At 36.5% G+C, this 26,884-nt stretch overlaps 1 protein-coding gene across 4 annotated transcripts in view; it reads left to right on the forward strand.

Moving 5' to 3' along the window:
* Positions 1–1,659: 1,659 nt before the first annotated feature.
* The window catches only part of PHYHIPL (phytanoyl-CoA 2-hydroxylase interacting protein like), a 71,412-nt gene continuing 46,187 nt past the window's right edge, over positions 1,660–26,884 (forward strand). Inside the window, exon 1 of one of the 4 annotated variants that reach the window (XM_016918354.3) lies at positions 1,660–1,847. Coding sequence is in view for 2 of the 4 variants with exons in the window: in XM_001164316.5 (XP_001164316.1) it covers positions 2,625–2,730 (106 nt within the window). In the remaining 2 variants the exon portion in view is untranslated. Of the gene's footprint in view, positions 1,848–2,242; positions 3,390–26,135; positions 26,298–26,884 lie in introns of those variants that run through there. The other 3 variants (XM_001164316.5, XM_016918352.2, XM_063781814.1) reach the window with 3 other exon arrangements.

Here is a 26,884-nt window from a genome sequence, read left to right on the forward strand (position 1 = left end):
TCTTTCTTGAGCTCTTCTACCCCTTTCCCGTAATTCTCCAAGCCAAAGAGAATAGGACTTTCTTCTACTTTACCTACTTCATAGCCACCACCTTCCTTATATCAATCTCTGACTAAATCCTTCATACTGGACTAAGATACCTTGTCTTTACTATGGGAGAAACCCTATCATTTGGTCCACCAGGCCTAGCCTTGATATGTTGAACCATAAACAAATTTACATTTTATGTCTTGACAATGCCTCGATTTGAAGCCTAAAAACTCGATTTAAAAAATCCTATATTTAATATTGAAAGTTAAAAGGTAAATATTTCTTTTGTATTTTTTATACAAGAATCCAAATCCTCAGCAGAAAGGTGCCTTGGATTGATTAAGTTGTATACCCAGAAAGTGACATTAATACACTTCTTGAAACATTACCCTTTCCGATTACACAAATATTCTAGCCGACAAATCTGATCATGCTAATTTCCTATTTAAAGCCTTTTTAATAATTTCTCATTCCCTTAAGATAAAATCATTTTGGAGATCTTCCTGACCATCTAACCTAGGTTATAAACCTCGTGTGTGCTTCTACAAGCTCCCATACTTCCTCTTTCTTAACACCCATCCTACTTTTACTTTTTCAATATATATCTTTCTTGATAAATTTGAACTCCAAATTTTCAACACATAGCACAGTGTCCTGGACATAGGTACTTCATAAATATTGGCATGAGTTTGAATTAAATGCATGTCGTATTTCTTACTTGAAAATCAGTAAATTGTTATTCTAGTTTACACAGTTCCTTTTTTTTGAGATTTATAAATTTGAGACTACTCTAAAAAATGAACCCACTGTTGGGCTTACAATACCAATTTCTAGTTCTACAGAGCCAGGCTTTCGAACACAGAAAATTCACCAGTAAGTACTTTCTTGTCATATCCTTTGACAGGTAATAATTTACCCTCTCCTTGGGGACACCCCTACCTTAAGACAAGAATTCTTTCAAACTTCAAAAACATCCATCTTCATTAATAAGTTCATAATGAAGACTTTTCACTTTAAGATGCCTAATTATCTTTCACAGATATTTATGAAATTTCAATTGTGCCAAGATTTTTCACAGGCTTATTTTACTTTAAGCTGGTCCTTCCATTTATTGAAGCTTCGATTAATTAGACTTCATCATGTTATAGCTAAATGGATGTGACTAGAAAGAGCAGCATACAGACATCTATGTGTAAACTGTTACTTGTTGGTTAACATTTATGTTTGAAATGGAAAATCAATAAAAGGGAACTTATATTAATTTATAAGCACATTAAGAAAAGAGGGGACACTATTTTTGATCCCAAGATAGCAACAAAACTAAAAACTATTCCAAAGAAGCAAACGGGAACAGAGGTCAATAGGCTGTGACCTCTATTTTATGTTTAAAACGTTTGCACATCCACTAAGTGCACTGCAGAATCTTAAATGCAATTAAAATCAATGGGCATACAAGTTATAGGGTAGCTTGAGGAAGCACAAGTCAATCTTCATTAGCTATTGTAGCAAAGATTCCTTCCAAATCCATGGGAGCAGGTGCTGTTTACACTCCCTTCATTGACGCCCAGAACAATGGCATAGGGTGAGCATTGAATACTTATTTGCTACGCGCATGAATGAATGAAGCTACGCTGCGAAGGCAGACTGCGTGGCTGCTGGTCCCGTGGCTGCTGGCCCCGCAGCATGTCTGCCTTTTCAGCAGGCTTGCCGCATCTCCTCATTCCCTCACCTTTCTGGCAGTAAGGAGTTCCCACGTTTGCCCCGCTTCAGGGTCGTGGACTGGCAAAATGCTGTCTCTAAACCCCTCCACGCCTCAGGTAATCCGCTCATTTCTCACACAGACGCAGCTGTTTCCGAGGAATGTCCGGCCGAGCCCGCAGGGTGCGGGCAGCGAGTATCCTGGGACCTTCAGGGGAGGAGGTGGCTCCCACACCCCAATACCGTACAGAGAGTCCGAAGAGTCCGGGCCCTTATTTTTCCAATTCTTGGTAAACAACAAACATGCTCGCCCTCGCCTCCCCGTGCAGACGCCTCAGGGCCAACTCGGGCTTCGCCAGGCACCGAGAGCAGACAGAAGACGCCAAATGGCTATCACCAGGAGAGAGGGCGAGGCAGCCGCGCGGCGTATAGCGCTCGCCCTTCCCGCGCGCTCGGTCGCCCGACGCCTCACGCGCGAGGTTGCCTTGGCAGTGGCTGGAGGGCAGGTGGGGGCGCGTGCGCGCAGAAGGGCGGGGGAGGGGCCGCCGCGCGCCAGCAGGTGGGCGCGTTCTCCCGCGCGCGTGCGCGCGTCGTGCCCTCTCCCTCACGTTCCCCGCGCGCCGCGTCCCCTCCCCGCCGGGAGCGCGCGCCTCCCGTCCTCGCGCCGGGTCCTGCTCGGTCTCTCAGAGCCGCACACTCCGCGGAGCTCCTGCCACAGCCGTCGCCTTCGCGGCGGCTCTCCAGCCCCGCGCCTCAGCCTCGGCGCCGCATCACCGCGTCCCAGGCCTCCTTCCCTCCCTCTGCCACTCCCCCTCCCTTTCCCGCTCTTCTTGCCCACCCGGCCGGCAGAGAGAGCCTGGATACGAAGCAGGCGGGCTTCAGAGTGGGTTGGAAAAATGGAGGTGCCGCGCCTGGATCATGCCCTCAACAGCCCCACCAGCCCCTGTGAGGAGGTGATCAAAAACCTCAGCCTGGAGGCCATTCAGCTGTGCGACCGGGACGGTAAGAGCGGCCGGGACCGCGAGGAAAGGGACCGAGTTCGCGCCGAGGCGCCGGGGCCACTCTGGCTCCGCCGACGCCGCTCGCCAGGGCGGCAGGGTCTTTTGTTGTCCCCTCTGTGCAAATAAATGCAGATGTGGGTTACCCTCCGCCCACCGCCCTCCCCTCACCCCAGAAACAAAAGGACCCCGGGGCTCGCGCCTTGGCGCGGAAAGTAGCCGTCCACAACCGTGGCGCCCTTCGCCGCCTTCGCCCGCCTGGCCCGGACGAGGGCGACGTTCCCGCTCGCGGCTCCTGCCCCGACGAGGCGTTTCCGATCTTTGCCGCAGTCCGGATTTCCTGGGTCTCCGGGCACTGAAGGGGAAATGCCCTCGGGATGTTTCTAGCAACCCCCTTCCCCCAACACACACACACTAGTTGGCATTCTCTTCCAGAAACTTATCATTTTCTTTTTTAAACCTCCCATCCTCAGACTCCCCAAATTAACAAGTCTTTTTAGCCTCTTGGATTGGGATTAGGATGACAGTTTTTCAGTGAGGGCGCAGAAAAACAGTGCATTTCAGCACCAAGGACAGACACAATCTTCATGGTTCCTGGGCTCTGAGTCAGACTGTCGAAAATATTGGCCTAATATATGTGCTGTGATTCAGACTTTGTGGCGAGTACGTACCATTGCGTGTTGATATTATATCGTTTATTCTGTTGTTGAAGTTGGCAGGCTCCTGTGGAAGGAAATTGATTGAATACAGGTCTGAGCGTTGAAGACATAAGCTAGTGCTGTGTGCGGTGTGGTTAGTTACAGTGCTTCTGGGTTAGCTGGACTAGTTAGAGTCTGCTACTTTAGTAATGTGGTACAAAACTTCATTTGTAAAGAAATCATTTGATTAGTAATTGGTTGGCCGAATAATTGTAAAATTCTACATCTGACAAAGGAAACACAGTTCACATGTTGTTAAGAGGGCCCCAAATACTTTTGACTGTAAATGAAATTAATGTTTAACTGTATATAGAGGTAATGATTGTAAAACATGTCTTTAACCAAAGTTATGTACAGATACTAATACGCTCACAGTAAGGTCATAAAATTTATCAGCCTAATCCAAATAGGGAGCAGAGGTCTTGTTTCCAAAGTCATTTAAATGGTAATCACTTGGTTACGCATTGCTATTCAGCACGTTTATATCAAGCAAGCACCGAATTTGTTTATTACTAAATTTTATATTTATTAATATAAATTTATATTTAATAATTTTGAAACCAGAATTCAAACTTTTTGAAACCAAAACCACTTTAATTTCTGATACAGGTGTAGTATATGAATAAATAAATACGTTTGCAAAGACAGCTTGTATTTCCTTTATTCTTAGACTGTTTTAGTCACCATGGTAGTAACTACACATATTTATGGTATCTAAAAACATTTATCATTTTGGTATTCCATATGTAAGCTTGCATGATTATAGACTGTAAAGATTATTTTTAATAACGCATAGGAAGTCATTTGGATTTTAGTTTAGACTTTTATGAAATGACTTTCTGTAATGTAACCATTGCAAGTTGTAAATATTTTTATTTTCTTAGGGTTGAGAGAAACACAAGACTAATAAAAGTAGACTTCATTTTTATTTATTGCAATGATAAAGCAAAAGCTCATTCTTGTACTCAATGGAATTAGGCATTCATTGTTGCTCTTCAGAACCCAGTAATCTCAATACTTAAAACTGCATTTACCACGTGTTTCAAAGATATTAGGGAAAATTTAAACTTTTTAATGAAGTTCACAGAGTTAAGAGAGTGCAAAAATTAATGCTGTATTTACTGTGATCCCCTAGAGGAGTAGCTATTTTATTCTGGTATTATTTTTTAGTTGTTTCTTTTCAAATTAGGAATCCCACAAAATGAACAAATTATGTAACATTTAATTTTGGGGAGGGTGCTGGCACTAAGTAACATCTATGAAAATTACTATTTGCAGACTTCCAAGTAATTTACATAGACTAATTAAATAGAGTTTTATTTTATAAAATAGTATACACCAACAAATACAAAGAGCTAACTCTTCTACTAGAAGATGTATAAAATTTGGAAATACTTTGTTTGGAGATGTTGTTAAATGCTTAACTTATTTTGTTATCCTATCTTACATGTCAATTCCAAAAATATTAACTTGGTTGGCTTCAAAGGAATAATTTAGGGGGAATAATGTCGTTTGTTTTTAATAGAACAGCATATGAAATGTTGCATTAAATTTGTCAAACAGACCTTACTTAGCATCATTTTGTATTGAGAAATTTTCAGCTAGTTGCTTTTTACTCCCTTTGCTTCCCTCCTTTCACTTTCTTTCCGCTCAAGTCTCATTATTTTACTTCTGTAACTATATAACATAGAAAAGGATGTGGCAGAATATGGGACAGAAGATCTATTTTGTGTTTAAGTACCTAATAAGAGCTATATTTCATAATTTATGATAGAATACATTTATTTTGTTTGCTCTTTTCTCACTTTATTTTAATCTACTGTTAATTTGGTGATGAAAAAAATGAGAGAAACAATAATTCCCTGGAAGTGGAATAAAATAGAATAGGGGAAAGTATAGTTATGTTCTCCAATCGGAGATATTTTTAATTTTATAATGTTTTCATACTGTATCAACCAAGAATTATGCCTGCTGGTGAACATAACTGTATATCTCTCTTATGTTTCATTGGTTTTTTTGTTTTTGTTTTTGTTTTTGTCTGTTACTTGCCTATTTTCCTATGAATTGATGATTACATTATAAACAATAATTCAATTTTTTTCATAGTTTCTAAAAATATTTAATAGTTTCTGAAGAATATGGGTTAGAGTCCACATGGTCATATAATTGGCTTTTCAATTAAGCAAGACAGTTATACACACACACACACACACACACACACACGCACACACACACACACTACCTCATGGATTGTCTTCCCTAGGCATGTGTACTTTGTTTGCCAGGACCTGGTCCTTGCCCAGGTATTACTCTGAAAATATACTGTAAATCCAGAGGTTTCTATTCCTATTGCAAGTAGAAGAGTATTTTTGTTTCTCCATCTCTGCTGTGCTGAAGTATACTCAAATTGCATACATGATGTACTTTTATTATGACTTTTCAAATAAAATGAAAGAGAAAATTTCTTGTTTGGAAACAATAATATGGGAGCCCATTTACAGTTTGATAGATACTTCAGACCTTCACTGACCTGTGACAAGACAAAACAGCTCCCACCCCACACACAGAATTTTATATTACTTGTGCTTTTCGTCTTTTAATCATATATATACACACACACACACACATACACACACATATAATATATATATATATAGAAAAAGTATATATATATATATACTTTTTCTTCCTCGTTGAACAGGAAAGATTTATCTACATGTTGCCTTACATGTATCTAAGCTGCCTCCAGCTTTGTTATAGTAAGGAAGAAAATACATAATTAATTTGTTTTAAAACATTTAAATCTACCCTCAAGTCTTCGTGGCTTTAAAAAATATTATTTTCATGAGTCGGGCACTTTATGACTGTCCAGATACGGTATAAACCATAGGGTTTATGATGTAGTCAGCAAGGAAACACATTGGAAAGAAATTACACAGAAGCTAACAGATTTCCTTGTCTTTGTCTCTAACAATACTTACGGGGAAAAAATGGAGGAAAAAAAGATTTTATCTCTTTTACATATTTAAAAAGATAAATTTCTTTGAATGTTGAGTTTATCAAATTTATTTAAATTATAAGTCAATTAAGACCTCACTTATGTTATTGGCATGTGGATTAAACAAATTTTAACTTTGGAAATAAAAAGTAACAAATGCTTAATAGCACAGTGATGTTAGATAATCCGTAATGGCATTTTCTGAAGCAGACATCTAAGAGGAGTACCCATAACTGTTACCTTTAATAGTCTTTATTACAAGAATGTAAGGTAGTCATTACTCAGTCTCAGTGACGTGCAGTGTAGCATAGTGATAATACCATTTTAGATCAGACCACCCCTGTTAGAATATTGGCTCTTGAAAGCCGTGTAACCTTAAATTACTTAACTTGTTTTAGCCTCAAGCTTTCTTATGTAAAGTGGGTATAATACCAATCCTGTAGGATTGTTTAAATAAGTAAAGCATTACTTTCATAGAATTTACCAGTGTTGATATTAATACAAAATAGACAGTAATAATTATTATTCTGAATGGAATATTGTCCACGTAACTTCTTGAATTGAACCACTGCTTTTTAAAATTTCTTTTTTGCCAGTGTCTAGGTCCTTGTCGTTTTTCTTAATTTCAGTTACATGTTATAGGAAATCACTTCAACTTCATGAGTAATTACTATAATCTGTAAATTCTGAATTTTAAAGAATAGTAAATTTTGAAATCACAATTATAGTACTCTTATCTTTTACTTCTCTTTTACCATCCTATCAGTAATATCTTTATCACCTTAGCCCTAAAAATTGTTTTCAGTTTCTAGTTCAAATCTGTCATTTGCTATTTTTCATGTGGCTTGTAACCTTGATGGTTGCTTTGTTTAGGTATTTGCCTTAGAGCCCTTCTCTGTTCTTAATTTACAATGTTTTTCTTTATTAACTTTTTCCAAGGATAGACATGTACTAGGACACATAGCATGTAGATTAATTTCTTTGGCCCAAATATGACTATAGAGATATTAGTGAGTATGAAACAAAACAAAAATAAAATAAAAACTAAAAGAAACAAAAAATTTGGAAACCATCAGATTGTATTAAACCAATTCATATTCTTGGTAGGGTTCTAATTCATTCCCAGGGAAGACCAGGAAGTTACTAGAGCAAAAGTTACATCAAAGGATATGTGACCAGACTCCCTCCAGTGGTAGAATGACTGATGTGTTGTATGTTTAACACTGGCAACTTACTTTGTTGCCTAGGTAGGCCCGGTCAGAAATTCACTCTCTATAGAATGCTATTTAGACAACATTCAAATTACTTGGTTTTATCTCTACTGATATTTCTTCCTAAATTAGGCCCAATGTTGCTTTTTCCTCTAACTTATGTGAGTATACTTTCCTGATTACTTTTATATTTCATCCTGGGCCTCGATAATAACAGCAGCTATGTCACTCATTGCAGCAAGCATAAATCCTTCTACTTTCTGGTTTTCCTTCTCTGCTTTTCTTTAGTAAATGCATAATATAAGTTTTGCCTTGTAGAATGTGCCTCCTTCTTGGATTTATTTTCCATTTCTGTTATATTTCTGTATGTGAATCTTTTTATCCTTTATTAATTATTTAAATTCTATTTTTACTATAAAACTTATACCTCCTTTTTAAACTTTAAAATATTTCATTATTATCATTATTATTATTGAGATGGAGTTTCGCTCTTTCACCCAGGCTGGAATGCAGTGGCGCAGTCTTGGCTCACTGCAACCTCCGCCTTCTGGTTTCACGTGACTCTCCTGCCTCAGCCTCCCAAGTAGCTAGGATTACAGGCACCCGCCACCACACCCAGCTAATTTTTGTGTTTTTAGTAGAGACGGGGTTTCACCATGTTGGCCAGGCTGGTCTTGAACTCCCGACCTCGTGATCTGCCCGCCTCGGCCTTCCAAAGTGCTGGGACAGTAGTTAAACCATCCTTTGAGCAGACTATATTTTATATACATACATTTGAGAGTAAAATCAGTGTTTGGAGACAACTTAAATGTATAGAAGAATAGGACAGTCTGAGCAGAAAAAAATAGGTAGAAAGCTTCAGCATATTCTGTATATGTTAAGGGTAGTGACTGGAAATGGTATATAAGAAACCAAAAAAGAATCATGAGGAATTCATGATGATTGAAATTTCAGGCAACATGGAAAGTGATCAGGAGTAACTTCAGGATTTTAAGTCTGGGAAATCTGAAGAATCATTGACAGGAAAGGAGAAAAAGAGAAATAAAATAATTTTTAAACATCCTGATGACATTAATTTTTTACATCTCAGATTTTAGGAGCTGGTGAATATCCAAATATGTCCTAAGCACTTTTCTAGGGGCATATCTCTCTCATAGATATTGTTTTACCAGGATGATATTATTATACTGCTTTGTCATTATTGTTTCAGTGTGTTTCCCCATGAGATTACCCACTGATATTCTTTTAAGGCTTTTTTTTTTTCTTCATTCTCACTCCTCAAAGGCTATACAAGGTCTGATGATAATACTGTGAGAATCAGTACAATATAAAACTAACCACTTAATAGTTTAGAGAGGATTGTGAAATAGTGATTTTTGAGCTATCTCCGTAAAGAGATTGTTGAATCTAAGGAGACATTTTTGAGAGATTAGTATAAAGCAAAAAGAATTTTTGAGTTATATGAAGATGTTTCAAATCTAACATTAAGAGAACCCTTAGAAACTTAAAAAGTCAGCAATTCTTGTGTTCTGGGGAAAAGAGTTCTAGAATGGGGAGAATTGCTCATAGAAACATATATTCCACTAGGGAGACTGGAAATTAAGTGAAAAGGGAAAGGTTAGGATTTAACTTCAGTTTTACAGTGACTTTTAATGTGCTTTGTATCTCACCCTTTGAGGGAAAGGGGTGGTCACATCCAACTTTAAACAACAAAGATGAAATAAATCTACAACCAGGTTTGTTACAAATGTATCTAAGAGCTCTGTATTTTGAAGATGCTCAACAGATGTGAGTTGAACCAAGAACGTCATACGTGGAATTGTCGTTAGTTTTGTTTGTTATATTATGACTATTTGAGCCATGTAGTGGCTCATTTAAAAGGGGCTGCTCCGTGGGGATTGTGCATATACACCATTTGTTGTAGTGGTTGTGGCAACTAGTGTAAATAGATCTGTATTTTTGTTTTCTATAGCCTGTGGGAATGTTGCTCTCTAATAATAGTATGAAAAGCTTATAGTTTCCTTAGACATATGCCAATAAAAACAAGGCATAAAAGATTTTTCAGTATACTCTGATTTTTTTGAGAAATAGTGTCTCATCTTCCATGAATTTGAATATTGGTGAATCTCTCAGTCTTTAACATTTTAAAAGCAGTTGATAAATGCCAACAAGAATTATGTAACTTTTGATCATCTACTGTGCAATAGGTCCAATAGGTCCTTAATGGCTGCATTTAAGAGTTATATCTGTGATGCAGAACAGGGGCGTGCATGTTATGTTCCCTGGGCAAAATCCATAAGCCTGCTACCTGTTTTGGTAAGTAAAATTTTATTGGAATACAGCCATACTCATTTGTTTACATACTGTCTATGGCTACTTTCTTGCTACAACAACAGGGCTGAGTAGCTGCAACAGACCACATAGCCCACAGACCTTAAAATACTTATTGTCTAGACCTTTATAGGAAAAGTTTGCCGACACCTAGTGCAGAAGATTGAGACATGAGTTAATCTCTCTTGATAGGAGTAAAAATATTGCAAAGAGAGTTTTTGGGAAAAAACTGTGTACTCATCTTACTTTTATATATTTCCAGGGTTTTGCGATTAGGCGAGTCAGGCAGAGAGATGTAGAGACTTGAATAATGTTATCAGGCAGTAAGTTAGTTCTGTATGGAGTCAGTCAAAGATGGGTGGTCCCCTATACCATTGCATCTGATAGGCAGTGATAGAAACAGGCCCTAGTTTTTTTTTTAATTTTTTTATTGTATTATTATTATACTTTAAGTTTTAGGGTACATGTGCACAATGTGCAGGTTTGTTACATATGTATACATGTGCCATGTTGGTGTGCTGCACCCATTAACTCATCATTTAGCATTAGGTATATTTCTTAATGCTATCCCTCCCCCCTCCCCCAACCCCACAACAGACCCAGGTGTGTGATGTTCCCCTTCCTGTGTCCATGTGTTCTCATGGTTCAATTCCCACCTATGAGTGAGAATGTGCATAGTTTTTTGTCCTTGCGATAGTTTGCTGAGAATGATGGTTTCAAGCTTCATCCATGTGCCTACAAAGGACATGAACTCATCATTTTTTATGGCTGCATAGTATTCCATGGTGTATATGTGCCACATTTTCTTAATCCAGTCTATCATTGTTGGACATTTGGGTTGGTTCCAAGTCTTTGCTATTGTGAATAGTGGCGCAATAAACATACGTGTGCATGTGTCTTTATAGCAGCATGATTTATAATCCTTTGGGTATATACCCAGTAATGGGATGGCTGGGTCAAATGGTATTTCTAATTCTAGATCCCTGAGGAATCGCCACACCGACTTCCACAATGGTTGAACTAGTTTACAGTCCCAGCAACAGTGTAAAAGTGTTCCTATTTCTCCACATCCTCTCCAGCACCTGTTGTTTCCTGACCTTTTAATGATCGCCATTCTTACTGGTGTGAGATGGTATCTCACTGTGGTTTTGATTTGCATTTCTCTGATGGCCGGTGATGATGAGCATTTTTTCATGTGTCTGTTGGCTGTGTAAATGTCTTCTTTTGAGAAGTGTCTGTTCATATCCTTTGCCCACTTTTTGATGGGGTTGTTTGTTTTTTTCTTGTAAATTTGTTTGAGTTCATTGTAGATTCTGGATATTAGCCCTTTGTCAGATGAGTAGATTGCAAAAATTTTCTCCCATTCTGTACGTTGCCTGTTCACTCTGTTGGTAGTTTCTTTTGCTGTGCAGAAGCTCTTTAGTTTAATTAGATCCTATTTGTCAATTTTGGCTTTTGTTGCCATTGCTTTTGGTGTTTTAGACATGAAGTCCTTGCCCATGCCTATGTCCTGAATGGTATTGCCTGGGTTTTCTTCTAGGGTTTTTATGGTTTTAGGTCTAACATTTAAGTCTTTAATCCATCTTGAATTAATTTTTGTATAAGGTGTAAGGAAGGGATCCAGTTTCAGCTTTCTACATACGGCTAGCCAGTTTTCCCAGCACCATTTATTAAATAGGGAATCCTTTCCCCATGGCTTATTTTTGTCAGGTTTGTCAAAGATCAGATAGTTGTAGATATGTGGCATTATTTCTGAGGCCTCTGTTCTGTTCCATTGGTCTCTATCTCTGTTTTGGTACCAGTACCATGCTGTTTTGGTTACTGTAGCCTTGTAGTATAGTTTGAAGTCAGGTAGCGTGATGCCTCCTGCTTTGTTCTTTTGGCTTAGGATTGTCTCGGCAATGTGGGCTCTTTTTTGGCTCCATATGAACTTTAAAGTAGTTTTTTCCAATTCTGTGAAGAAAGTCATTGGTAGCTTGATGGGGATGGCATTGAATCTATAAATTACCTTGGGCAGTATGGCCATTTTCACCATATTGATTCTTCCTATCCATAAGCATGGAATGTTTTTCCATTTGTTTGTGTCCTCTCTTATTTCCCTGAGCAGTGGTTTGTAGTTCTTGAAGAGGTCCTTCACATCCCTTGTAAGTTGGATTCCTAGGTATTTTATTCTCTTAGTAGCAGTTGTGAATGGGAGTTCACTTATGATTTGGCTCTCTGTTTGTCTGTTATTGGTGTATAAGAATGCTTGTGATTTTTGCACATTGATTTTGTATCCTGAGACCTTGCTGAAGTTGCTCATCAGCTTAAGGAGATTTTGGGCTGAGACAATGGGGTTTTCTAGATATACAATCATGTCATCTGCAAACAGGGACAATTTGACTTCCTCTTTTCCTAATTGAATGCAGTTTATTTCCTTCTCCTGCCTGATTGCCCTGGCCAGAACTTCCAACACTATGTTGAATAGGAGTGGTGAGAGAGGGCATCCCTGTCTTGTGCCAGTTGTCAAAGGGAATGCTTTCCAGTTTTTGTCCATTCAGTATGATATTGGCTGTGGGTTTGTCATAGATAGCTCTTATTATTTTGAGATACGTCCCTTCAATACCTAATTTATTGAGAGTTTTTTAGCATGAAGTGTTGTTGAATTTTGTCAAAGGCCTTTTCTGCATCCATTGAGATAATCATGTGGTTTTTGTCTTTGGTTCTGTTTATAGGCTGGATTACGTTTATTGATTTGCGTATGTTGAACCAGCCTTGCATCCCAGGGATGAAGCTGACTTGATTATGGTGGATGAGCTTTTTGATGTGTTGCTGGATTCGGTTTGCCAGTATTTTATTGAGGATTTTTTGCATCAATGTTCATTCAAGGATATTGGTCTAAAATTCTCTTTTTTTGTTGTGTCTCTGCCAGGCTTTGGTATCAGGATGATGCTGGCCTCATAAAATGAGTTAGGGAGGATTCCCTCTTTTTCTATTGATGGGAATAGTTTCAGAGGAAATGGTACCAGCTCCTCCTTGTACCTCTGGTAGAATTTGGCTGCGAATCCATCTGGTCCTGGACTTTTTTTGGTTGGTAAGCTATTAATTATTACCTCAATTTCAGAGCCTGTTATTGGTCTATTCAGAGATTCAACTTCTTCCTGGTTTAGTCTTGGGAGGGTGTATGTGTCGAGGAATTTATCCATTTCTTCTAGATTTTCAAGTTTATTTGAGTAGAGAGGTTTATAGTATTCACTGATGGTAGTTTGTATTTCTGTGGGATCGGCAGTGATATCCCCTTTATCATTTTTTATTGCGTCTATTTGATTCTTCTCTCTTTTCTTCTTTATTAGTCTTGCTAGTGGTCTATCCATTTTGTTGATCTTTTCAAAAAACCAGCTCCTGGATTCATTGATATTTTGAAGGGTTTTTTGTGTCTCTATCTCCTTCAGTTCTGCTCTGATCTTAGTTATTTCTTGGCTTCTGCTAGCTTTTGAATGTGTTTGCTCTTGCTTCTCTAGTTCTTTTCATTGTGATGTTACGGTGTCAATTTTAGATCTTTCCTGCTTTCTGTTGTGGGCATTTAGTGCTATAAATTTCCCTCTACACAATACTTTGAATGTGTCCCAGAGATTCTGGTATGTTGTGTCTTTGTTCTCATTGGTTTCAAAGAACATCTTTATTTCTGCCTTCATTTTGTTATGTACCCGGTAGTCATTGAGGAACAGGTTGTTCGTTTTCCATGTAGTTGAGCGGTTTTGAGTGAGTTTCTTAATCCTGAGTTCTAGTTTGATTGCACTGTGGTCTGAGAAATAATTTGTTATAATTTCTGTTCTTTTACATTTGCTGGGGAGGGCTTTACTTCCAACCATGTGGTTAATTTTGGAATAGGTGCGGTGTGGTGCTGAAAAGAATGTATATTCTGTTGATTTGGGGTGGAGAGTTCTGTAGATGTCTATTAGGTCCGCTTGGTGCAGAGCTGAGTTCAATTTCTGGATATCCTTGTTAACTTTCTGTCTTGTTGATCTGTCTAATGTTGACAGTGGGGTGTTAAAGTCTCCCATTATTATTGTGTGGGAGTCTAAGTCTCTTTGTAGGTCACTAAGGACTTGCTTTATGAATCTGGATGCTCCTGTATTGGGTGCATATATATTTAGGATAGTTAGTTCTTCTTGTTGAATTGATCCCTTTACCATTATGTAATGGCCTTCTTTGTCTCTTTTGATCTTTGTTGGTTTAAAGTCTGTTTTATCCGAGACTAGGATTGCAACCCCTGCCTTTTTTTGTTTTCCATTTGCTTGGTAGATCTTCCTCCATCCCTTTATTTTGAGCCTATGTGTGTCTCTGCACGTGAGATGGGTTTCCTGAATACAGCACACTGACAGGCCCTAGTTTTAACTTGAAATCTAGCCTTCATATAAATAAGTTTAGAAAGAAATGCTACATGCGTTTCCAGGTACACTTATAATTCTATCAACAGATATGTTTTAAAAAGTGTCAAATGTAGTGTGAACTTTGAGAAATATGTATAATTATATTGATGCATATTACAAAAATTTATGTAAATATCATATTATTCCTTTGAAACCAAACTCTCCTTAAAAAAGAGTCAAGATCATATTCATCTTTCTGTCTTCCATAGTCTATCTCAAGCTGTCTGTAAATGACCCTCTTATTTTTCTTTTTTAATTTCCAATCTGTTACAGTCTGAAACTTATTAAGAACATTGAAAAAGAATTTCTAGAAAAATGAAATTAAAATGATACAAATGAATTCAACAGAAGTAAAATTCACTGTTAAATTCCTTTAAAAGTTTCTAAATGCTTAATCCTAATTTTTATATTTAATTTCATCACAGATTGATAGTTTGTAGACTATTGCTTGTGGGTAGACCACATTTTTAAGTGGCACCAGCTAGAGGACCATGCCATTCTATTCTTGTTCAATGATTAATTTATAGGAACTTCCCTTAGCCAGTTAAGAGTCTACTTTGTTTTCTTTTGTTCTTCTACTTACTATTTTTATTATTTATTTTTACATGCATTCCAACTTTAGGTTCTGAATTAAGAACAGGAAAAAAGGACACAAAAATGGATATAACTTGGATTCTGGGTTCAAAGGATTTAGGAAGACAATTTATTTTGAGAATCAATATATTTAAGTAGATAATTATAATAATATTTGATAAATACTATAATGGAGTATAGAAGAGAAAGTGGTTAATTCTATCTTGAGTCTAAGGAGCAACATTTTATTGAGGGATAAAAGTAAAATAAAAATTTGCCAGAAGAAAAAGTAGGAGAGGGGCATTTCTGGCTGAGATAAGAGAATAAACAAAGGCTTAAAATCATGTATTCTGGGAATGCATAGCATTTGGTATTGCTGGAGGAAAGAAGTGTGCCTGGTGGAAAATTAAGCTGAAAGCTAGTTGCAGCTAGCTAGGTTATGCCATGATTAGGATTTTGGATTTATTATCTTAGATTTCAAACTTTCTAATTTGTGGAGAACGTTTATTTTATTATATAACATTGTGTAATAAGTAAAAGTAGCATTTTATTGTGTAATTGTACTATAATTTTGTATGTACAGCATTTTTCAAATAGTCAATCAGTGGTATAGTGGGAATTTAAATTAGCAGCTATGCTTGAAAGTTGCTATTTTATATCAGCTTCAGCATCCACTATATTTCTGTATCTTATTTTTATTGCATTATATTTTGAAAATTCTGGTTCATACAAATAAGTGGTGGCAAATTGTAATGTTTTTAAGTCATTTGGCCTTTTCAGGATATTCTTCAAATAAACTGATCAAGACCAAAAAGAGAAATATTAAGATTTTTGTCAAAGTAGAATAATGAAAGAATAAATGTTTCATTTGAGGGTAAATGACAGAATCGATTCATCAGTCATTTCATTTTTCATTGTTTGATGATAAAATTCTGTATCTTGTATCATTCTGAGCTATTTATTGATAACATTTTTAAAACTCATACTTTTCTGCTGATTCTGTTAAAATTTCAGAACAGTTGATTTATTTTCCTTGCATGATGAATCTTAACTGTAAGAATCAATTTCATTTCTGAAAATTTATTTGCATTATAAGCTTGGTAATATTGTGACTATATTGTCAAATTGAATTTCTTCAGCTTATTAAAGAGCTGGATAATCAAATTGGTTTTCCCTAGTTACTTATATTTGAAAGATACTTATCAGAGTTTTTAAAAATTACATTTAGAAAGTGTTTCTTGTTTTTCGAAGAATATTTATACCTTGATTCAGGACACCCAGCTAAGTTTGGTATGAAAAATGAGCTTTGAAATTTTCTGTTCTTAACCTTACAATTAGCTCAGAAAAAAATCCCCAACTTCAGTGTAAAGGATAGTTTAAATGTGATTATCCAAAACTATTTTTTAAATATCTAAATATCTAATCCTTATTAGTGTATAATTACTACTTGATGAAATCTGGCAACAACTTTTACAGGAGCTACCATTCCTGTGATTTTTTATGTTATCTATTTTCCTCAATATAGTTGTCTCAACATTTCTGACAGTTTAGTTAGTGGTGTGTTAAAAATTGGTTTAGACATTAACATTTTCTTCTCCATTGTGTATTGTTTTACGATTTCTGAATTTACCTAGTTAAAAAACTTGTGCAAAAGCAAATGTAGAGATCTGACCCATATATATTCTCATTGAGTTAAATTGGAAAGATCTTACATAATCTCAGCATTTGAATTAACTAGGTATATGTGATGAATATTTTTTGTATTACATTTTCAGGTATGTACCAATATTTTGTTTCAGTTTTTTGACAGCAGCTCACTCATTTAACATTTGTTGCAGTATCAATAATGCAACATTTGATAAGGTTTTCTCTAATTGTGTATGCTTTTGTTCATAGGTGATAACTTTATTCTGATTACATTTTAGTCATTAGATTTGCAGTAACTTCAGTCACTGTATGTTTTACTGAAAAATTATGGAATTGTCAGCAACCATATCACTATTTTGCCAAACTTTGTTATAAAAAACCCAATGAAAATTTGTCAGTTTTTATCACTACAATGTAAGTCTTAATGATAGATGAGTATCATTATATTTTAGCCTTGAGTGACTATTCCTGAGAGCTTCCAGCATATTTATTTCATTTTGAACATAGTTGCCGCTGTGGTCAATATATGCTGAAAACTCAACAGGTACTAATTAATAGTAAGACTTAATATATCTTGAGTCAAATAAGTAACAATATATCCATTTTAAATTTGTCTGTTATTTCCTGTTTTCAGCCAGTTTCATTTCTAGTTTTAGAGATAATTATTTCATTTCCTATACTGGAAAAAGTATAACTTTATCCCAAACAAGAATAGCTTTATCAGAAATACAATTAGAGAAGAAATATGCAAATTTCATAGTAAACTCTTAATCTGTTTAAGAGAGGAAGGGCCAAACAGTTGAACCAGAGCCTTACCTGCAACTAATTGAACTCTGCATTCAAATACATAATGTCTTTGTAAAACTTTACTTGAGCGTATACTTGCTGGCTTGAATTTAAACAAACACACATGAAACAGAGTTACACCTTTTATTAGCACATGGTGCCATTTTGTGCACTGAGGTAGCAGGCAAAGTCTTCTTTTGATGTTTACCCAAAATAACAGAGGACAATTTAATATTTGCTATTTGTATTACAGTTTAAAAATAGTTTTAAAATAATTAAAAAGGAAGTTAAATGATAATGTTTGATACACTTCTCAGTCACCTCTTTATTAAAAAATATTTAAGTCATTGGTCAGTGGTTCTCAAAATTTATCACCTAGACGGCTTACTAAAATAGATTCCTGGGACCCATCCCCTGAGTTTCTGATTCCTTAGATCTGGATGGAGCCCAAGAATTTGCATTTCTAACAAATTTCTAGGGGATGTTGGTGTTGGTGATCCAGGGTCCAGACTTACAGAAGCAATGCTTTTGGTAGCATGGCCAAAGAATTTCTTAGGTGGGGAAGAGATATTGGATATTTGTTGTTTAGATACAGTGTTCTGACATCCATTGGATGAATGAACTGGGATATTGAACTCAAGAGAGTGTAACTACCTAAATGGCAATTATAGATAATAAGTAGGATTTTTAAGACAAGATAGATAAAAATTAGGGGTGGAATTAAACAACATTTCTGAGACAAAAATCTGTTAACTTTGTGATCAAACTGGAAGTGTGGCATATGAAAAAGGAGTTGTTGAGGATGACTAAATTTGCTAGATTTGGAGATGGGGTACATTTTGACACCAGCAAATAAAATAGGAATTGTTAACTGGGGGGAATATTAAAGAGTAGGCTTGAAGACAAGCAATTACAGTTCTTTCTGGACAACTTAGATTTCAATATCTGTGGAATATCTAGATGGAAATTTTCAGAAGGCTGTTAGAAATTTTCATCTGTGTCTCATAGGGAGAGAGTTTGAGAATAAAGATGAAAATTTGGTAGTACTCTCTGAGTTATTTTCTCTTGTTATATTTCTTCTTCATCAAGTGTTCTTCCTTCATCTTCCAGTCAGTCTTTGAGACCCATATGAGGTTTTTCAACTGCTCATTAGAGTGAGTACATTAGAATGCTTATGCCTTTTGTGTACGTGTGTGGTGTCTGAAAGGATCATTTGGAAATTAATTACTTTAGATATAATTATATTTGGTAGGTTGTGGTTATTTGGGGCAGTTAACATGGAAGAAGTACAATTAACCTAAGCTCTGTGCTTGATAGATTTCTCCCCCTTATTTTGACTGACAAGAGAACTAAGTGTATGATTATCTGTGCTTACTGTAGAAATACACTGGATTAATTTTTTCCCCTTAAGCAACATAATCTGTGTTGCATAAAATAAATACAGTGCATAAAATAAATGAACTGGTGGAACTCAAATTAGCAGAAAAACAGTGACAGTGAAGCCTAAAGAAAAATTAAAATCTTCAGCAAATCTGTGTCTAAGGCTTTCAAATTGAACACATATGTCCAAGATTTTCTTTTTGACCTTGAACCTACTAATTTCCATGTTTACTAGGGTATTTGTTGAGTGCTAGGCTACAATAAGACATAGTCTCTTTTTTTAAACTTATTTTTCTTGCAGACTCTTTTTGTTTAAGCTTAGATAAACCTTCCATTTTAATAAATATGGTTTTTTAGTTTTTGTATAACATCTTCAAGCTGTGCTAAGGCTGAATATTTGAGCCTATTTCTATATATTTTCTTCTGGTGTAATTCAGTATATCCAATGTTAATTTATGTGGTGCTTGTTAGCTTGATACAATTTTTTTGGCTGTTATTTTTGGTGATTAAAAAAGGAAGCCCTAATGACTAAAAAAGCAGTGGTTCTGGAATTTGCTGTTTATACTACTTGTTTTGCTAAAAGCTTTACATATTTACATTCTAATGATCAAATTTACAGAATTGAAATTAAGCTTAATGATAAACGTTCCAAATTCCAAATACAATTTAGCTACTTCTTCTAGAACTTTTGTTTTGCACTATGTATTGTAGAAGTATTTCTTTACCTATATATATATTTTTTTTTTTTGAGACAGTCTTGCCCTGTTGCCCAGGCTGGAGTGCAGTGGTGCGATCTTGGCTCACTGCAATCTTTGCTTCCCAAGTTCAAGCAATTCTCCTGCCTCAGCCTCCTGAGTAGCTGGGATTACAGGTGTGCACCACCACACCCAGCTAATTTTTTTGTATTTCTAAGATATTAATTTTTCTAAGAGCTTCATATGGATCCACCATTGAATGTTTTCCTTTGCTACCCTCATAATAGTTTCAAGAATGTTTTCCAATTTCTTTTCCTATAGTGTTAATACTTTTCTATTTTAATTTCCTGACATAGAAACACCACCTAGTTTCACTCTAATATGATAATATTTTAATGAGAATTTTAAATATATTTCCCTGAATGCATGCATAGTGCTATTTAGTGCAGATAATGTGTGTGTATTTACTTATTTTCATTGCACTGTGAAATGCTGATGTGCCATATTTTAAGGATATCTGAAATATCTAAACTTAGAAAACACATTAATCAGGGAATAATTATTTTCCCTGCAATAGTGTTCTCTGTCAGTTCTGCAGTGTTCTTCGTTGTTTCCTTCAGAAGGATTTGACAGAAAGGCAAAATGGCAGTGAAATGTGATACCAACTAATTTGTCTTAAAACAATGGTTTCTTAAGTTATCTCTGAAATTTTTATGAGAGGAAGTATATGCTAGACATTGGAAATTCAAAGATCCAGCATTTTTAACTTCACCTATTTATAGGCCATGTCAAAGGTAGCTAAATTGGATAATTTATTGACAATTTTAATAGCATGCTAGACAGCTGAATTTCTGGCATTTACCTGTGAGTGTAGAAAGCTTGTTGCCCAGCATTTCTGTCAATGTTTCTTTATATTTTATCTGAGCATACAGAATTCTTGTGAAATGTCAAAAACATTATTTTTAAGTAAAAAATGACCCCTGAGAAAGAAAAGTGTAGAATATAAGAAAACAGAAAGGGGGAAAGGATTTGTTAAAAGTGTTTTACAAAATATTTGCACTGACTAATGTTATTATATTAATTATGTAATTTAAGGTATTGTTTAATTTATTTTGGTGCTAGAATTTAATTGCTTTTAAAATGACTTTTAATCTCACATTATCATTAAGAGTCTGTGAATGCATTGTGTAGGGGATGAAAATGTCTTTCCTTCTCATCTTAGGTTCATGGCTGAGGCCACATAACAAAAGACTAACAAGAGAAAAGCATACAAATTTATGTAATATAAGCTGTGCATGACGTGGGAGCCTTCATAAGGAAATGAAAACCCAAAGAAATGGGTAAAACCTATGTATTTTTTAATGTTAGGTTTGATGAAGAGTGGACAGTCATGGAGAAGTATAATTGGAAGACAAAAGCGTATGATTTCATGGTAATAAGCTGGTGGGAACTTCACAAGACTTGTTTCTTCAGATTCACCTCTGTGTCCTATGTCTTCAGAGATAAGGATATTCTTTTCCTCCAGGTATAGGGAGGCCATCTCTCCAGTGAAGGTCTTATGACCTGCCTCAGGGGAGAAGGGTAGGAGAAGGAGTGACCTTCCTGCTTCTGTTGTTTTCTCAAATTCCTTCAGCTGAAAGTATTTTAGGGTACCATGTCTCGAAACCCATTGCTTACTAACATTTTTCTGTTGTATTCTACTACTTGGTAAATTATATGCTTTAATTGTTTTTACATATGTAAAGACTTTGAAAAGTATCCTTTGTAAATGCCATGGTTATATTGTAATGATCTTCAAGTGATGTTTATGAACTCCAGAGGGCATAATAGATAATCAATTGGACCATGGAATAAAGTAATAGAACTTTTGTTAATGTTTATTTTTATATTATCTAGAATAAGAAAAAGTTTTATTAATGTTAGCTATAGAGCTTAATACTTGATATATCAAACTATCACATATACTCTATGTGCATGAGGTACATGTGTATAATTGGTATATGCTTAGTGTTTTGTACATACAGATAGTGATGTACTTTCCCAGCCTGATGTACCCATTCTTGTGTGATACCTTTTCCAACTGTGATAGCCCTTAAAACAAAGTATCTAAATAAACTGAATTTAGAATTGGTCATTGAATTGCTGTGTCACAAAATGTTAAACCAAGTTTATCAAAATAACACATATTCATATATTTTTAGTAAAATGTTTTTATTCTGAAGTAGATAAAAATAAAATATTTAAAATTATTTTGTATTTTATAATTTTAAATTACTATTTTGTCCAGTCTATAATGTACATAATATATTAGTATATATATATATGTATAATTTATAAAGAAATGACTGCACTTATGAGTACACTGTCAACATTTTTTTTTTTTTTGAGATAGAGTCTTGCTCTGTTGCCCAGGCTGGAGTGCAGTGGTGTGAATCTCAGCTCACTGCAAGCTCCACCTCCCGGGTTCACGCCATTCTCCTCACACCTCAGCCTCCTGAGTAGCTGGGACTACAGGTACCCACCACCATGCCAGGCTAATTTTTTGTATTTTTAGTAGAGATGGGGTTTCACCGTGTTAGGCAGGATGGTCTTGATCTCCTGACCTTGTGATCCATCCGACTTGGCCTCCCAAAGTGCTGGGATTACACGTGTGAGCCACCGCGCCCGGCCAAGTACACTGTCAACATTTTTTATGCAGGGGTATGAGATGAAAAAAGTTTTAAGAATAGATTTGTATTATATTCTATTTTTGTACGTCTTGCTTTACACAGCAAGGTATATCTGTAATAAATAAATCCACCCAATGTATTCAAAGATGGATTTCATTACACAATTATATACTCTTTATTGTCAAAAAGATTTCTTAAATGCGTATTTTAACATGATGTTGTATATAGCAATTTAGATGAATTCCCTGGGCTCTGGAGGTAAACAATTTAAGATAATTTTTAGTTATGTGTATGAAATCTCAATCTAGGTGCTCATCAAGGAGCTAAAACAACACCACAAATTTAGAAGCATGTTGCTATTCACTGCTACCTATGATAGTCCTGTTTTCCAAAAGATGTTCTCATTATCCTCCCCAGTTTCTCAGGCATTGACCTTCAGGGGCATTCTTCACATAAAATATTAAGATAAAAATCCCTTGAATTCTATCTCCTCAGTGGTCTGATCTGATTTTACATCTTATAACTTTATAACTGAGTAACAAAATTTCCTTTATGATCTGGCCATCACCAATCTTCTGTTCCTCCAGTCCCATCTTATTCTTTCTCTGAAAATAATCTTTTGAGAATAAGTTTTCAGTACCTGTCTTCCCTGTTAAGAAACCTTAATTCAAATGCAACATATATATGGACTTTCATGAACCTTATTGCAGGGACTTTCATGGACCTCTTTTTAGGGTCATTTGGTTTTGGCATCTGTCACCCTGTTGTGCAAAACTTCACCTGGCTGACTAGTAAGCTGTACTTTTTTTCCCCTACATTTTGTGAGTTTTCTTTCCAAAATTTCACTAAGTTCAAAGTGAACTGCTTTTCCATGTATAATGCGTGTCTGTACCTTTGTGCCAGGGCCAGCATTCCCTGCTTTTATACTCTTCTTTAACATTTATAACCATCTTCTTCTATTCTGGCTGTGCTACCATATTTATTGTCTTTGAGTCAACACTTTACTTTTACTTATTTAGGATCGTGTATGTTGGTTACAATTACCAACAATTCCAGGGCCTACTTCCCTTTACATTTGGTCTCAAAATGTTGCTACCTGTTTTCATTGACATCTACCTTATCTCCAAACTATTTTGTGCTCCTCTTACATATTATTTATATTCATTACTTTTTATTTTAACCTAGCTCAAATAATGAAGTTTCATTTGTGTGTTTTTATTGCCAGCTACTCAGGGTTGTGCTTGAGGCTTGATTTGCATTTATGTCCTCTTGTGGTATGGAGCACAGAGATAGAATGGGCACAGGAAGATGAACTTAGATCTCTTTATTTTTTTTAAGTATTTCTAAAGCAGTAATCTTTTTTTATTATTATTATACTTTTTTTTTTTTTTTTTTTTTGAGACGGAGTCTCGCTCTGTGGCCCAGGCGGGAGTGCAGTGGCGCAATCTCGGCTCACTGCAAGCTCCGCCTCCCGGGTTCATGCCATTCTCCTGCCTCAGCCTCCCAAGTAGCTGGGACTACAGGCGCCCGCCATCACGCTAAGTTCTAGGGTACACGTGCACAACGTGCTGGTTTCTTACATATGTATACATGTGCCATGTTGGTGTGCTGCACCCGTTAACTCATCATTTACATTACGTATATCTCCTAATGCTGTCCCTCCCCCCTACCCCCACCCCATGACAGGCCCCAGTGAGTGATGTTCCCCTTCCTGTGTCCAAGTGTTCTCATTGTTCAATTCCCACCTATGAGTGAGAACATACGGTGTTTGGTTTTTTGTCCTTGCGATAGTTTGCTGAGAATGATGGTTTCCAGCTTCATCCATGTCCCTACAAAGGACATGAACTCATCATTTTTTATGGCTGCATAGTATTCCATGGTGTATATGTGCCACGTTTTTTTAATCCACTCTATCATTGATGGACATTTGGGTTGGTTCCAAGTCTTTGCTATTGTGAATACTGCCACAATAAACATACGTGTGCGTGTGTCTTTATAGTAGCATGATTTATAATCCTTTGGGTATATACCCAGTAATGGGATGGCTGGGTCAAATGGTATTTCTAGTTCTAGATCCTTGAGGAATCGCCACACTGTCTCCCACAATGGTTGAACTAGTTTACAGTCCCAGCAACAGTGTAAAAGTGTTCCTATTTCTCCACATCCTCTCCAGCACCTATTGTTTCCTGACTTTTTAATGATCGCCATTCAACTGGTGTGAGATGGTATCTCATTGTGGTTTTGATTTGCATTTCTCTGATGACCAGTGATGATGAGCGTTTTTTCATGTGTCTGTTGGCTGCATAAATGTCTTCTTTTGAGAAGTGTCTGTTCATATCCTTCGCCCACTTTTTGATGGGGTTGTTTGATTTTTTTCTTGTAAATTTGTTTGAGTTCATTGTAGATTCTAGATATTAGCCCTTTGTCAGATGAGTAGATTGCAAAAATTTTCTCCCATTCTGTACGTTGCCTGTTCACTCTGATGGTAGTTTCTTTTGCTGTGCAGAAGTTCTTTAGTTTAATTAGATCCCATTTGTCAATTTTGGCTTTTATTGCCATTGCTTTTGGTGTTTTAGACATGAAGTCCTTGCCCATGCCTATGTCCTGAATGGCATTGCCTAGGTTTTCTTCTAGGGTTTTTATGGTTTTAGGTCTAACATTTAAGTCTTTAATCCATCTTGAACTAATTTTTATATAAGATATAAGGAAGGGATCCAGTTTCAGCTTTCTACATATGGCTAGCCAGTTTTCCCAGCACCATTTATTAAATAGGGAATCCTTTCCCCATTTCTTGTTTTTGTCAGGTTTGTCAAAGATCAGATGGTTGTAGATGTGTGGTATTATTTCTGAGGCCTCTGTTCTGTTCCATTGGTCTATATCTCTGTTTTGGTGCCAGTACCTTGCTGTTTTTGTTACTGTAGCCTTGTAGTATAGTTTGAAGTCAGGTAGCGTGATGCCTCCAGCTTTGTTCTTTGGCTTAGGATTGTCTTGGCAATGAGGGCTCTTTTTTGGTTCCATATGAACTTTAAAGTAGTTTTTTCCAATTCTGTGAAGAAAGTCGTTGGTAGCTTGATGGAGATGGCATTGAATCTATAAATTACCTTGGGCAGTATGGCCATTTTCACGATATTGATTCTTCCTATCCATGAGCATGGAATGTTCTTCCATTTGTTTGTATCCTCTTTTATTTCGTTGAGCAGTGGTTTGTAGTTCTCCTTGAAGAGGTCCTTCACATCCCTTGTAAGTTGGATTCCTAGGTATTTTCTTCTCTTTGAAGCAATTGTGAATGGAATTTCACTCATGATTTGGCTCTCTGTTTGTCTGTTATTGGTGTATAAGAATGCTTGTGATTTTTGCACCTTGATTTTGTATCCTGAGGCTTTGCTGAAGTTGCTTATCAGCTTAAGAAGATTTTGGGCTGAGATGATGGGGTTTTCTAGATATACAATCATGTCATCTGCAAACAGGGTCAATTTGACTTCCTCTTTTCCTAATTTTGAATACCCTTTATTTCTTTCTCTTGCCTGATTTCCCTGGCCAGAACTTCCAACATTATGTTGAATAGGAGTGGTGAGAGAGGGCATCCCTGTCTTGTGCCAGTTTTCAAAGGGAATGCTTCCAGTTTTTGTCCATTCAGTGTGATATTGGCTGTGGGTTTGTCATAAACAACTCTTATCATTTTGAGATACATCCCATCAATATCTAATATATTGGGAGTTTTTAGCATGAAGTGCCATTGAATTTTGTCAAAGGCCTTTCTTTTCTGCATCTATTGAGATAATCATGTGGTTTTTATCTCTGGTTCTGTTTATATGCTGGATTGCATTTATTGATTTGCGTATGTTGAACCAGCCTTGCATCCCAGGGATGAAGCCAACTTCATTGTGGTGGATAAGCTTTTTGATGTGCTGCTGGATTTGGTTTGCCAGGATTTTATTTTGGATTTTTGCATCGACGTTCATCAGGGATATTGGTCTGAAATTCTCTTTTTTTGTTGTGTCTCTGCCAGGCTTTGGTATCAGGATGGTGCTGGCCTCATAAAATGAGTTAGGGAGGATTCCCCCATTTTCTACTGATCGGAATAGTTTCAGAAGGAATGGTACCAGCTCCTCCTTGTACCTCTGGTAGAATTCGGCTGTGAATCCATCTGGTCCTGGACTTTTTTTGGTTGGTAAGCTATTATTTACTGCCTCAATTTCAGAGCCTGTTATTGGTCTGTTTAGCCATTCAACTTCTTCCTGGTTTAGTCTTCGGAGGGTGTATGTGTCGAAGAATTTATCCATTTCTCCTAGATTTTCGAGTTTATTTGCATAGAGATGTTCATAGTATTCTCTGATGGTAGTTTGTATTTCTGTGGGATCGGCAGTGATATCCCCTTTATCATTTTTTATTGCGTCTATTTGATTCTTCTCTCTTTTCTTCTTTATTAGTCTTGCTAGTGGTCTATCCATTTTGTTGATCTTTTCAAAAAACCAGCTCCTGGATTCATTGATATTTTGAAGGGTTTTTTGTGTCTCTATCTCCTTCAGTTCTGCTCTGATCTTAGTTATTTCTTGGCTTCTGCTAGCTTTTGAATGTGTTTGCTCTTGCTTCTCTAGTTCTTTTCATTGTGATGTTAGGATGTCAATTTTAGATCTTTCCTGCTTTCTGTTGTGGGCATTTAGTGCTATGAATTTCCCTCTACACACTGCTTCAAATGTGTCCCAGAGATTCTGGTATGTTGTGTCTTTGTTCTCATTGGTTTCAAAGAACATCTTT

Source organism: Pan troglodytes, chromosome 8 (assembly GCF_028858775.2).
Source record: "Pan troglodytes isolate AG18354 chromosome 8, NHGRI_mPanTro3-v2.0_pri, whole genome shotgun sequence".
Taxonomy (NCBI): domain Eukaryota; kingdom Metazoa; phylum Chordata; class Mammalia; order Primates; family Hominidae; genus Pan; species Pan troglodytes.